Below are 12,445 nucleotides of genomic sequence, written 5' to 3' on the forward strand. Positions count from 1 at the left end.
AGAATACACATGACACTCTTCACTTAAAATGTTTATAAATGATAAAGAAATTACAATATAATGTACACGTTAAGCCATCGCACCACTAATGTATACTTAAATAAAATCTGAAATTCAAACCGCTATTATCTTGAACATGGCAAAGTTAGCTGCACTCAAGAGAGACACGGGAAGCTGCACGGTACAGAACTTGCACTCCCTGTTCGTTTCACGGGATCAAGACGAAACCGGTTGTGCCAGCCTACTGGAAAAAACCACCACGTAAAATATTTCGCAATATTTCGGCAGTTAAAAACAACGTTTAAACATTAAATTATGACATAATCTGGGCATAAATTGGTAGTAGGCTTATTATGTTATCAGTTATGATATACATTTTTTAAATAATCAAATAAAACAGTTTTTTCATGACTATAAATTTAATTTCACATTTATGTGTGTGTCAATAAAGGGTGTTCTACGTATGATCTGTTCTCAAAGTCTCCTTTTTGTCACAGTGACAGCATGATGCACAGTGCAAATCAGATGAATACCTCTTTTTCATTTGTATTAATTTGCTCTCGTTGTTTCTGATTCTGAAATAACTTTCAGGCTTGATAAATCACTTTGCGGGTGCAATTTGATTCATTTGAATCTAGACCGCCTCTAGACTTTTATTATGCACATTTGGAGGCACGCCTCTTAATTGCGTATACATTTTGGGGAAACACACAAAAATTGCCAAAGACGTGCCATTTTGCGCATCTTAAAGACGCAATCTTTAAAAATCTACGTTAGTAGTTCAGCTCGGACCTTTTTTTTTTTAGCATGCTATCAAGTTTGCACGTTTTTTATACATGCAAACTTTTAGTAAATTGGGGCCTAAATGTGTTATTTGAAATGTATTATTTTGCTTAAGTTGTTTGATAAACAGGCAAAACAGTATTGATTTATAATGTTGGCAATATCGGTTATACACCATAGAAAATATATTGGTTCCGGCCAAACTTTTCATGCCAGAGTGGATCCCTATGTACACATAAAGTTTATTTCTTCAAATGTACTTTATACGTGGGTTGATTAGTTGTCTACATTTTACTGCTCATCCCCTTCAGCAAACCTCACAGGACACACTGAGAAAGTTGGCATGGAGAACTTTGAACTTCTCAAAGTGCTTGGCACTGGAGGTGAGAGCACACCACTTCACTGTGATACCCGAGTCTGTTTCTGTGCCATATGCTTAGGCCTGTTGCGATTATTAAATAACCGTCTTATCGCGGTTATTTGAGACAACTGCGATTATTCGGCATTCTAATTCCAATCATATTATATTGCCCAAATAAGGGAATTTTAAGTGAGTATGGTGTATAAATGCCAATGAAAGGCACGTTTGGGTGTCGTTCAGTTGAACTCCAAGCGTCACCGAGCCGCACTGCGGACGTCAACCAACTCATGTCCCAAAATCCCACGAAAATATACATGAACAAGTATAAACTATGAAAGTGAACGCAAAGTGCTCCAGTTTAAACGATCGTGTAATGGCAAATTTTCCTGGTTCATATACACTTAATGACACGCAGTGACACAGAGGAGGAGACGCACGTTTACTCTATTTCTGTGTAGTCATAAAATGATTAAACAAAATCTCCAATGTTTTGCATAATGAGAAACAAGGTCTCGTGGGTTTAATCAAAGAGCATTAAAATAACATGAAGTGACGAAATTAGGACAGAAATAATTTATTATTTTTTAATATAATAAAATATATATATATATATATGTGTGTGTGTGTGTGTGTGTGTGTGTGTGTGTAATGTAAAATGTATGAGTTCAAAAAATAACAGTGTAAATGTAAAATTGACCAAAACTAGAGACATATTTAAGTATTTAGAAATATTTTGATATATAAAACATTATTTTTCATGTCATTCATACGTTTTTAAAGCCTTAAAAGGAAATCACATATCCATATTTTATTATTTGGTTTTTATGTTTCAAGTTAAATGTGTAAAAATGACTTCTTAAGGTGTATGTATTACACATGCAGAAAAAGCACACATTACGAAATATGACAATTACTGTATATGACAAATAATCGTGAAAGCCGTTAAAGAGGCAATTAATCGTCATAATCGCAATTATTTGTTTTGACAATTAATCGTCAGCCAAATTTCATAATTGTGACAGCCCTACATTTACTACAGTTTGTTTACTCTGTAAAGGGTTGTTGTGATTTTTCAATGTCACCAAATATAAATTTCATTCAATGTCACCAAATATAAATTGACTTTTGTTAATTACGGTCAACGTTACGTTGTGCAATTTTGCCAACCAACCCCATTTTGGGCACAGGTTGTGGAGTTGGTTGGCACAGTGTTAAAACACTATAATTTTAAGTGAAAAGCAACACACAAACACAAACAAACAAACAACAGTTTATTTTAAACCATATGTTTGTCTTCTATCATAAATATGAGTAATGATGATGTCATTAATATGCTTTTATTAATATGATTATGATAATATATCCAACTTTACAGTTTGGAATTAATATGAAAATATTTTACTTGTGTAAAACCACCTGACAAATATTGTGCCTGTTAATGAAAATCCCAGGAGATCAGCAGTTACAGAAATACTCAAACCAGCCCATCTGGCACCAGCAATCATCCATGTGATTATCTAATCAGCCAATCGTGTGGCAGCAGTGCAGAGCATAAAATCAGGCAGATACGGGTCAGGAGCTTCAGTTAATGTTCACATCAACCATCAGAATGGGGAAAAAATGTGATCTCAGTGATTTTGACCGTGGCGTGATTGTTGGTTTCAGACGGGCTGGTTTGAGTATTTCTGTAACTGCTGATCTCCTGGGATTTTCACACAACAGCCTCTAGAGTTTACTCCGAATGGTTCCAAAAACAGAAAACATCCAGTGAGCAGCAGTTCTGTGGATGGAAACACTTGTTGATGAGAGAGGTCAACAGAGAATGGCCAGACTGTTTCGAACTGACACAGTCTACGATAACTCAGATAACAGCTCTGTACAATTGTAGTGAGAAGAATATCATCTCAGAATGTTATGCTGATTTGGCGGCACGAGGGGGACCTCCACAATATTAGGCAGGTGGTTTTAATGTTGTGGCTGATCGGTGTATGAATTACAGGAAGCATTTAAAGAATATTTGTACAAATAACTGAAAACTAACTCTGCTTTCCTCTTCATTAGCTTACGGGAAAGTTTTCCTGGTCCGGAAAATCAGTGGTCATGATAAAGGCAAACTGTATGCCATGAAGGTTTGTACTTTTTTTTTTTTAATTTGTGATATTTGGCAAAAAACTAATGTCATGTAATGCTAAATTAGCATTCGTAAAGTGTAAATCTAGATGTCTTTTGTTTTGGTTATTGATTTGATAGTGTTTTGGTACATAAACAATACAGTTGGTGAGAAAGCAGTATAGTATGCCTATAAAGGACAAATGTAGAAATTTAGCACATTGACGTTGTTGTTGTTGGTGTTGATAAAATATAAAAAATGATTACAGACTTTACAAGTGAGAAGTGACAAATATAATTATATTCAAGTGTTACTCGTCTTTCTTCTTGAAACACAATTTCTTTGAGAAATCTTAGAAAATTATTATTTATTTTATTCCTTAAATTGTTATTTATCTAATTGATCATTTTGAAAATAACTCTCTGACCTTTCCTCCTTTAGGTTCTGAAGAAAGCAGCCATAGTTCAGAAAGCAAAGACGGCCGAACACACTCGGACAGAGCGGCAGGTACTGGAACACATCCGCCAGTCACCCTTTCTCGTCACCCTCCATTATGCCTTCCAGACCCAAACCAAACTGCACCTTATACTGGGTAAGCACAGAAGACAGACTCCGTTCTGCACAGATTTATAGATGGGGTATGTGTTTCTAGCTATTTCTCCTGAAATGGTTTTTGGACACTTACGAGTGTGTGTTTGTTTTGGAAGACTATGTGAGTGGAGGAGAGATGTTCACTCACCTGTACCAGAGAGATCATTTCTCAGAAGATGAGGTGAGGATCTACGTGGGAGAGATCATACTGGCCCTGGAGCACCTGCACAAGGTAGATCTGCTGAATACCTTTTCACTGATGAGTGAGAACATAGACACACTTGTATTGAGGATGACAAATTAAATGTGAGATTTATTTAACAGATTAATTAACTATTGTTAACATTGTTTTAAATGCATTTATAAATTCAATTTAGTTGAGAAAAGGAAACAAGACATGCAGGATTGTTTTTTTTTTTTTTCACACTTTGAAATGAATTGCATTCAAGGTGAAGTGTATAGTTTTTTATATATATATATATATATATATATATATATATATATTAAAATACTTTCTCTTATCACAGTTTAATAAGCAGAGACAATTTTGAATAAGGGCTCTTTTTGTTTGAGTGGACTGATATAGCAATGTTGGCTTAACCAATGGCGTGAGTTTGGGGTGTGGCTTTCTGTTTGTTCGACCAGTGGCCGAAGGGTAGCTGTTGGGGAAACCTAAATCACACACCTTTACATATGCTTAACTGTGTAATTTTTAATTTTATTTTTTTTAATTATTAAATTAATTACATAATGTTTTAAAAAAATATGTATTCAGATGGGAACAAAATTATTTACAATCTTTGATAGAAAGGAATTTAATTATGTATTATTTAATATTTAATATTATTATATTCAAACATTATTTTAACCGCATTAATTCTAAAAGAATCATGTGATTAATTGTGATTATTTTGTTTATTTAAGGGATGCCAATAGATTAAAATTTAACAAGTGTTTTATAAGCACCTTGGTTTGGTCTTGTGTTTTTTAGCTAGGCATTGTGTACCGGGACATTAAACTGGAGAATATCTTATTGGACAGTGATGGTCATGTGGTCCTGACAGACTTTGGGCTGAGTAAGGAGTTTCTGGAGGAAGAGGTGAGAAAATAAAACTATAATAACAGTTGTTTGGATTTGTTTTGTTGTAAAGTGTGCAGTTCTTAGTCCTTATGTTGCTCTGTTTCTCTGTTCACCTGCAGAAGGAGAGAACATACTCATTCTGTGGCACTATAGAGTACATGGCACCAGAGATTATCAGAGGGAAAGCTGGCCATGGCAAGGTAAGAGCAGAGAGAAAAAGCATTTATTGGGTGAACCTCACAAAAACATGTCCAGATCATATTTCACCTCAAAATTAAAATTTCATCTGAATGTATCAAAATGTAAACTCAAGCACAGCAACTATCAAACAGTCATGACATTTGAAACATTTGTGAATTATTCACGGGTCTGGTAGTGTTTAACTGCCTCATCTTTCAATTACAGTTCCTTTGCAAAGCTTGAATCATATTGTGGCTGGTTCACAAGCAATCCACGCTGATATGAGCCCAAAAACACATACAATCCATGCTGAAATGTTCTGAATATGCAAATATAATACAATCCATGATGTTGGCTGCTTCAACAGGCCAAAGCAGAGACGCTGGTCTTCACATCTCACATCTTCCATGTTTGTTTACACACAGAACGGCATGTGTTTCTCCCAGTCAGTGGCAGCAGCGGAATGAGAAGCGGTTTTTAAAAGTAGCACTCGTATCGCTCTTAAAACGCGGCGCACATCGCCGGAATCGCATCAAAACGATCAAAGACGTCCATTAAGTGCATGTTTACCTACAATTAAATGTAGCACAGATGGGTGCAAAAATGGTCCAGGATGCCTTCAAAACAGCAAGACACAGCACAAGTGAATGAAATAGAACAGCGGTCTCCTGGAGTTCTAAATTGAAATTGCGTATTTTAAAAGATGCACAATGCATGATGACGGTCAAAGCCATGCAAGTTTATGTGAAAAACATTTAAATCCAGATAGGCATATGAAGGTGTCCTGTGTAAGTCCCCTTGTAGATGAATCTCCCATGACAGGCCCATCTCTCTTCTCTTCACCTCTGTGACAGACTGAGCACCAGAGGGCGGGGCCAAGGGTGCAATGATGAAAAATTTCACTCACCAGTGATTGAGTAGTATAGTGGCCAAAGACGAGATCTATTCAACCGATTGGTCATTGAATAATGTCTCTTTTAATATCCTTTCTGTTCTTTACAGTCAGTAGAGAGCAGCCGTGGCCCATGCATTATAAGTCTGGACCTTCAGTACGATTCATGCCATTAAGAAAACAGTTTCACAATGAAAATCATGCATTACGTGGCAGTCAACTAATAATACCAATTGACATTTTTAAAACACGTCCACGAAAGCCAGAACAAAGGAGGTCTAATACCAAGAAAAAGTTCTCTAATAATATTTGCAATTTAAATTTAGCTTACAATAAATTTTGTTTCATCAGGGTACACGGGTATTTTTCAAAACTTGATCCGACACTGAATGCTCAAGCAGCCTAATTTACACTTAGAAAACTCCTGATGTTGCTATAACAATGCAAAAAGCACTTACCAATTTGCTTGAAGTGAAAATTAGCGAGTATTGACGCTGAATACCACCCCTGGAGTCACGAGTTCGAATCCAGGGCGTGCTGAGTGACTCCAGCCAGGTCTCCTAAGCCACCAAATTGGCCCGGTTGCTAGGGAGGGTAGAGTCACATGGGGTAACCTCCTTGTGGTCACTATAATGTTTGATTCTCGCTCTTGGCGGGGCGCGTGGTGAGTTATGCGTGGATGCCGCAGAGCCTCCACACGCGCTACGTCTTCGTGGTAACGCGCTCAACAAGCGCGGATTGATGGTCTCAGACGCGGAGGCAAGTGAGATAAACTTTTTGTTTTTTGCGATTCGTTTGTAGATGAATTAGGAGTGGAAAGCAATTGAAAATACACATTTACACTTACATTTATGCATTTGCCGGACCCTTTTATCCAAAGTGACTTAGTGCATTCAAGGTATACATTGTAGTTAGTGTGTTCCCTGAGAATTAAACCCATGATCTTGGTATTGGTAGCGCCATGCTCTACAATACCATTTGAGCTACATTTTCTTAACTCAATGTGAGTACTTGTAAATAGTACAAATTGTGCATGTAAAATCAGTTAAAAGCATAAATCTTAAAAATGTAAAACTATCAACTGTAGTTTATTAGCATAGGTATATCTACTTCAGAAGTACAAAAAAGAAAGAACATCATTTTTTTAAACAAACAAAAACATATCACATGCACAAATTAATAAATATATTTAATGAAGTTATGTGCAAATGAATAAGAAATAATTAAATTACCAAATTAATGTATGGTATGCTACAGAAGATGATATTTACACTTGCTGGAAATAGTGGTACAGGCTATTTGCACCCTGGTGTATAATAAAACCATATATAATCTAACAACATCAGTGTATGTAGTATAAGTGTTGTGACTGAACTTAACCACATCGCTGACAGTGGGAAGAAATGCACCTGATGTGTCACTTAATGGTACCTCGTCACTGCTGTCTTTAAATGCAAAGCGCGGCTTTACAGCGGTCTTTTCAGGTCCAGTAAACGGGTAACCGAGTCACAGCCATGACCCTCGCTTTCAGCCGGCCTGTGAAAGGAGTTCATTTTTATTTAAAATAAATGACTTTCCGATGGCATGTACAGCCACAGTCTGTCTTCACTTACATGGATTGATAAGGAGATAATTGTGAAATTGGCAAACGGGTGGACTTGAACCCGGATCACACACGCAACTAACCAACTGCCTAACTAATGTCGCCACATCAAATCTTAAGCTGAGGAAGGTCAAATGCACATACTTATCTCTCCATGTCTTCTAAACGTATGCAGTAATTTTAATAGCTTTGATAGGTTCCATCGAACTATTGGTGTGCATATAGCCGGGCTGTGTACCCAGTGATATTTACACTTATTGCAAATAGTTATTTGGCTATACTGAACCCATAGTATGGGGGGGGCCTGGTGGCCGTGGGGACCCTACGCAACCGCATATGTCACTTAAAAGGTAGGGCCGGCACTTGGTCCAGAAAACAAAAGTGTGAATGGAAAGTGGACTGAGACCCTATAGTGGTCCAGAACAAGTTCATTTTTAAGGCCAGGAACAGTTTTCACTCTGTTCACTTTGGTCTCAGATTTATACCCTATATTATAATCATTAGTGACCCTTGCCCTCTCGCCGGTAGTGACGAATAATGGCAGACAGGCATTAATCTGAGCTGAAAACTACCCTCCCCCCCCCTCCTAACTTCTTTCCTTCCTTTTCTTCCTGTAGACGGTGGATTGGTGGAGTTTGGGGATTCTGATGTTTGAGCTGTTGACGGGAGCGTCTCCGTTTACTTTAGAGGGAGAGAGGAATTCCCAGAGCGAAGTGTCCAAGTGAGTTTTGCCAGAACACAGACAAACCTCTATAACTCTAATGACCTACTCGCACAAATACACATCTGTGTGTTTGCTCCCACAAACTGTTTAAACTCCCAGTGATGACAACTGTCATTGTGATTGCATCATATTGATGATTGCATCAGAGAAATAATTTCCCGGAATTAAATTAGTTCTCTCTCTGTTTCAGACGTATCCTGCGCTGTGAGCCTCCATTCCCCTCTATAATTGGACCTTTGGCGCAGGACCTCTTGAGAAAATTACTGGTGAAGGACCCTCATAAGAGACTGGGGTCTGGCCCTCGAGGGGCAGAGGACATCAAGAGTCATCCATTCTTCAAGGTTCTCTCAATCACTCTGCTTTTTTCTTTACCTATTTCAGCTTTTTTTTGTTCTACACATTTTCTTTCTCTCAGTGCTCCATGTAGTAGTAGTCTCTTAATCATCCTTTCTCTGACTCAAAAGTAAAAAATGTTTTTTTTTTTTTTTTGCTACTGCTCATTTAATACCACTTGTTCTCCGTGTTTTAGGGTTTAAACTGGTCTGATTTGGCTGAGAAAAAAGTTGCGAGTCCATTCCGTCCAGAACTCCGAAATGAATTGGATGTGGGAAACTTTGCAGAAGAGTTTACAGGGATGGAGCCAGTCTATTCCCCTGCCAGCACACCACCTAGTACAGACCGTCTATTTCAGGTACACACACACCTGTTCCTGGGCCACTTTTAGAGAGACAAATACATGTACACAATACACTCCATTTCCTGCCACTGCCCTCCATTATGATCAGCTAATGTAACATCACACACACATCAAATACACACACTTATTATTTTAACACCTTCTCTGTCATGTCTATCCTGTTCTATGGTGTTCTCGTTCAGCCTTCACACCTCATGCCGTTGGCAATGCAATTACATCATCTACCAAAATAAACTCTGCTGTAAAGTACTGCTACTTCGGTACCAAGTTGTTACTATCTACAACAGTCATTTAGTCTTAAGTAAATGTAAACATGCGGGGAAAAAAATCGCATATACACTGGCGGCCAAAAGTTTGGAATAATGTACAGATTTTGCTGTTTCGGAAGGAAATTGGTACTTTAATTCACCAAAGTGGCATTCAGCTGATCACAAAGTATATTCAGGACATTACTGATGTAAAAAAACAGCACCATAACCATTTTTTTAGCCATCATTCCAACACCTTATCCTTGAGTAATCATGATAAATTGCTAATTTGGTACTAGAAAATCACTTGCCATTATATCAAACACAGTTGAAAGCTATTTGGTTCATTAAATTAAGCTTAATATTGTCTTTGTTTTTGAGTTGCCACAGTATGCAATAGCCTGGAATGTCTTAAGGTCAATATTAGGTCAAAAATGACAAAAAAGAAACAGCTTTCTCTAGAAACTTGTCAGTCAATCGTTGTTTTGAGGAATGAAGGCTATACAATGCTTGAAATTGCCAAAAACCTGAAGATTTCATACAAAGGTGTACACTACAGACTTCAAAGACAAAGGACAACTGGCTCTAACAAGGACAGAAAGAGATGTGGTACAACTAAACAAGAGGATAAGTGCATCAGAGTCTCTAGTTTGAGAAATAGATGCCTCACATGTCCTCAGCCAACAACACTAGTTTCATGTACAACAGTAAAGAGAAGACTCAGGGGTGCAGACCTTATGGGAAGAATTACAAAGAAAAAGCCAATTTTGAAACAGAAAAACAAAAAGAAAAGGTTAGAGTGGGCAAAGAAACACAGACATTGGACAACAGATAATTAGAAAAGAGTGTTATGGATCTTAACCCAATTGAGCTTTTGTGGGATCAGCTAGACTGTAAGGTGCGTGAGAAGTGCCCGACAACTTTGGTTGCTTAGGAGACCTGGCTGGAGTCACACAGCACACCCTGGATTCGAACTCATGACCCCAGGGGTGGTAGTCAGCGTCTTTACTCGCTGAGCTACCCAGGCCCCCCTATTTATTATTATTTAAATATAACTATTTATAATTATTTAATCATTATATATTAAATTATTGTTACTTGAGGGGCTTTCTCTTTGTTTTTTGAGTTATGCTCATTTTTAGTATTCCTGAACCTTTCTCTTCTGAATAGTAAAAAAAAAAAAAAGCGAAATTACAAAAAAATATTTATTACTGCTTAATTACCAAAGTGTATAGAGTCATTAAAGACCCGAGATTTAATATGTTTTTTCTTGCTTCCATAAATCATATTTTTAATATCTATACAAGTTTACTATCACAGGATATATATTTATTTGTTTATTACAAGTCAAATGAGTACTACGTGTACAGTATAATCATATAAATGACTACAATATCACATTGATTTTCTGTGTGAAAATGGGGAATTATCAGTATTCCATAAGCGTACACACAAACATAGGATACATGCTATTTCTTACTCAAGGTGGCGCTGTTGTTTTAGTTATTGACTTCATTTACATTTGACATTGCTATTTGATGAAGAAACAACATGGAATTAAACTATAGCAAGTACAACACATGAACAGTATGATATGACTCTTGTCATTTGAGTGTACTACTGAAATTATGTAGATTGTGCATCTTTTTAGTATGGAGCCCCTTAGAGGACAGGGCGGGAATTATTTTCTGAAATAGTTTTGCATTCCCTCGTAATAGTTTTGCATGCCCTCGCAATAGTTTTCTTCACTCGCATTTAATATACCATGGTTTTACTACAGTAACCATATTTTAACCATGATATCTGTAATGAAACCATAATGATACTACAAGAAAATGAAAACTATGGTAATAAAAATCAGGCCACGCAAAACTATTGTGAGGGAACGCAAACTATTGTGAGGGAACGCAAAACTATTGCGAGGGAACGCCAAATTATTGCGAGGGAACGCAAACTATTGCGAGGGAATGCCAACGCCAAACTATTGCGAGGGAACGCCAAACTATTGCGAGGGAACACAAACTATTGCGAGGGAAAGCAAAACTATTGGGAGGAGCGCAAACTATTGCGAGGGAACGCAAAACTATTGCGAGGGAACGCCAACGCCAAACTATTGCGAGGGAATGCCAAACTATTGTGAGGGAACGGCAACGCCAAACTATCGCGAGGGAACACAAACTATTGCGAGGGAACACAAAACTATTGGGAGGAGCGCAAACTATTGCGAGGGAATGCCAAACTATTGTGAGGGAACGGCAACGCCAAACTATTGCGAGGGAACGGCAAACTATTGCGAGGGAACACAAAACTATTGTGAGGAGCGCAAACTATTGCGAGGGAACGCAAAACTATTGCGAGGGAATGCAAACTATTGCGAGGGAAAGCAAACAATTGCGAGGGAACGCCAACGCCAAACTATTGCGAGGGAACGCCAAACTAGGGAACGGCAAACTATTGCGAGGGAACACAAACTATTGCGAGGGAACGCCAACGGCAAACTATTGGGAGGGAACTCAGAACTATTGCGAGGGAAAGCAAAACTATTGCGAGTGAATGCGAAACTATTACGAGGGAAAGCAAACTCTTGCGAGGGGATGCAAAACTATTGCAAGGGAACGCAAACTATTGTGAGGGAACGCAAAACAATTGCAGAAAAAAAAATCCCGCCCTGTCCTTTTCAGGGCTCCGTAATTTAAGCTGCATTCACACTGCCAGAGACTTTGTGGCTTAGTGTCGCTAGACTCTGATCTGTGTCGCTAGTGGGCTACTGTTTGTCGCTGTAACGTTATTGGAGGACTGCACGTCTGGCAATAACGTTTAAAAATTTGATCACGGATGAGACCTAATACTGGTTAAATTAAGATATCATCACAGTTTGACAAGGAATCAGTTCTCTTGTCTCTTAAATTTTACATTCTGCAGTGTAGAGTGTTTTATAAAATGTGCAGCAGTGTTCAGTGTATTAAATCATTAATAAGACAATCAGTCTATCATGAATTAATGAATCAAACTCACTCGGAATGCAGACCGTTTCTGACACGCTTTTCTACGCATTATTGTTTTATTATACCATGCATGTGGTTACAGACAAATTATACAGAACAGTAAAAATCCTTCACGACGCTGAAACTTCTCTGTCTTGCATGCACTTGTCCCCAGTCTGCCAGGAGACAGA

At 37.9% G+C, this 12,445-nt stretch overlaps 1 protein-coding gene across 1 annotated transcript in view; it reads left to right on the forward strand.

The window, feature by feature from the left end:
* The window catches only part of LOC127421049 (ribosomal protein S6 kinase alpha-4-like), a 40,538-nt gene that overhangs the window by 3,176 nt on the left and 24,917 nt on the right, over positions 1 to 12,445 (forward strand). Inside the window, exons 2-10 of the mRNA XM_051663768.1 lie at positions 1,095 to 1,166; positions 3,206 to 3,273; positions 3,696 to 3,846; positions 3,962 to 4,077; positions 4,837 to 4,944; positions 5,046 to 5,126; positions 8,219 to 8,322; positions 8,516 to 8,666; positions 8,855 to 9,016. Of these exons, the coding sequence (XP_051519728.1) occupies positions 1,095 to 1,166; positions 3,206 to 3,273; positions 3,696 to 3,846; positions 3,962 to 4,077; positions 4,837 to 4,944; positions 5,046 to 5,126; positions 8,219 to 8,322; positions 8,516 to 8,666; positions 8,855 to 9,016 (1,013 nt within the window). The remainder of the gene's footprint in view (positions 1 to 1,094; positions 1,167 to 3,205; positions 3,274 to 3,695; positions 3,847 to 3,961; positions 4,078 to 4,836; positions 4,945 to 5,045; positions 5,127 to 8,218; positions 8,323 to 8,515; positions 8,667 to 8,854; positions 9,017 to 12,445) is intronic.

This window comes from Myxocyprinus asiaticus, chromosome 3 (assembly GCF_019703515.2).
Source record: "Myxocyprinus asiaticus isolate MX2 ecotype Aquarium Trade chromosome 3, UBuf_Myxa_2, whole genome shotgun sequence".
Classification (NCBI taxonomy): Eukaryota; Metazoa; Chordata; class Actinopteri; order Cypriniformes; family Catostomidae; genus Myxocyprinus; species Myxocyprinus asiaticus.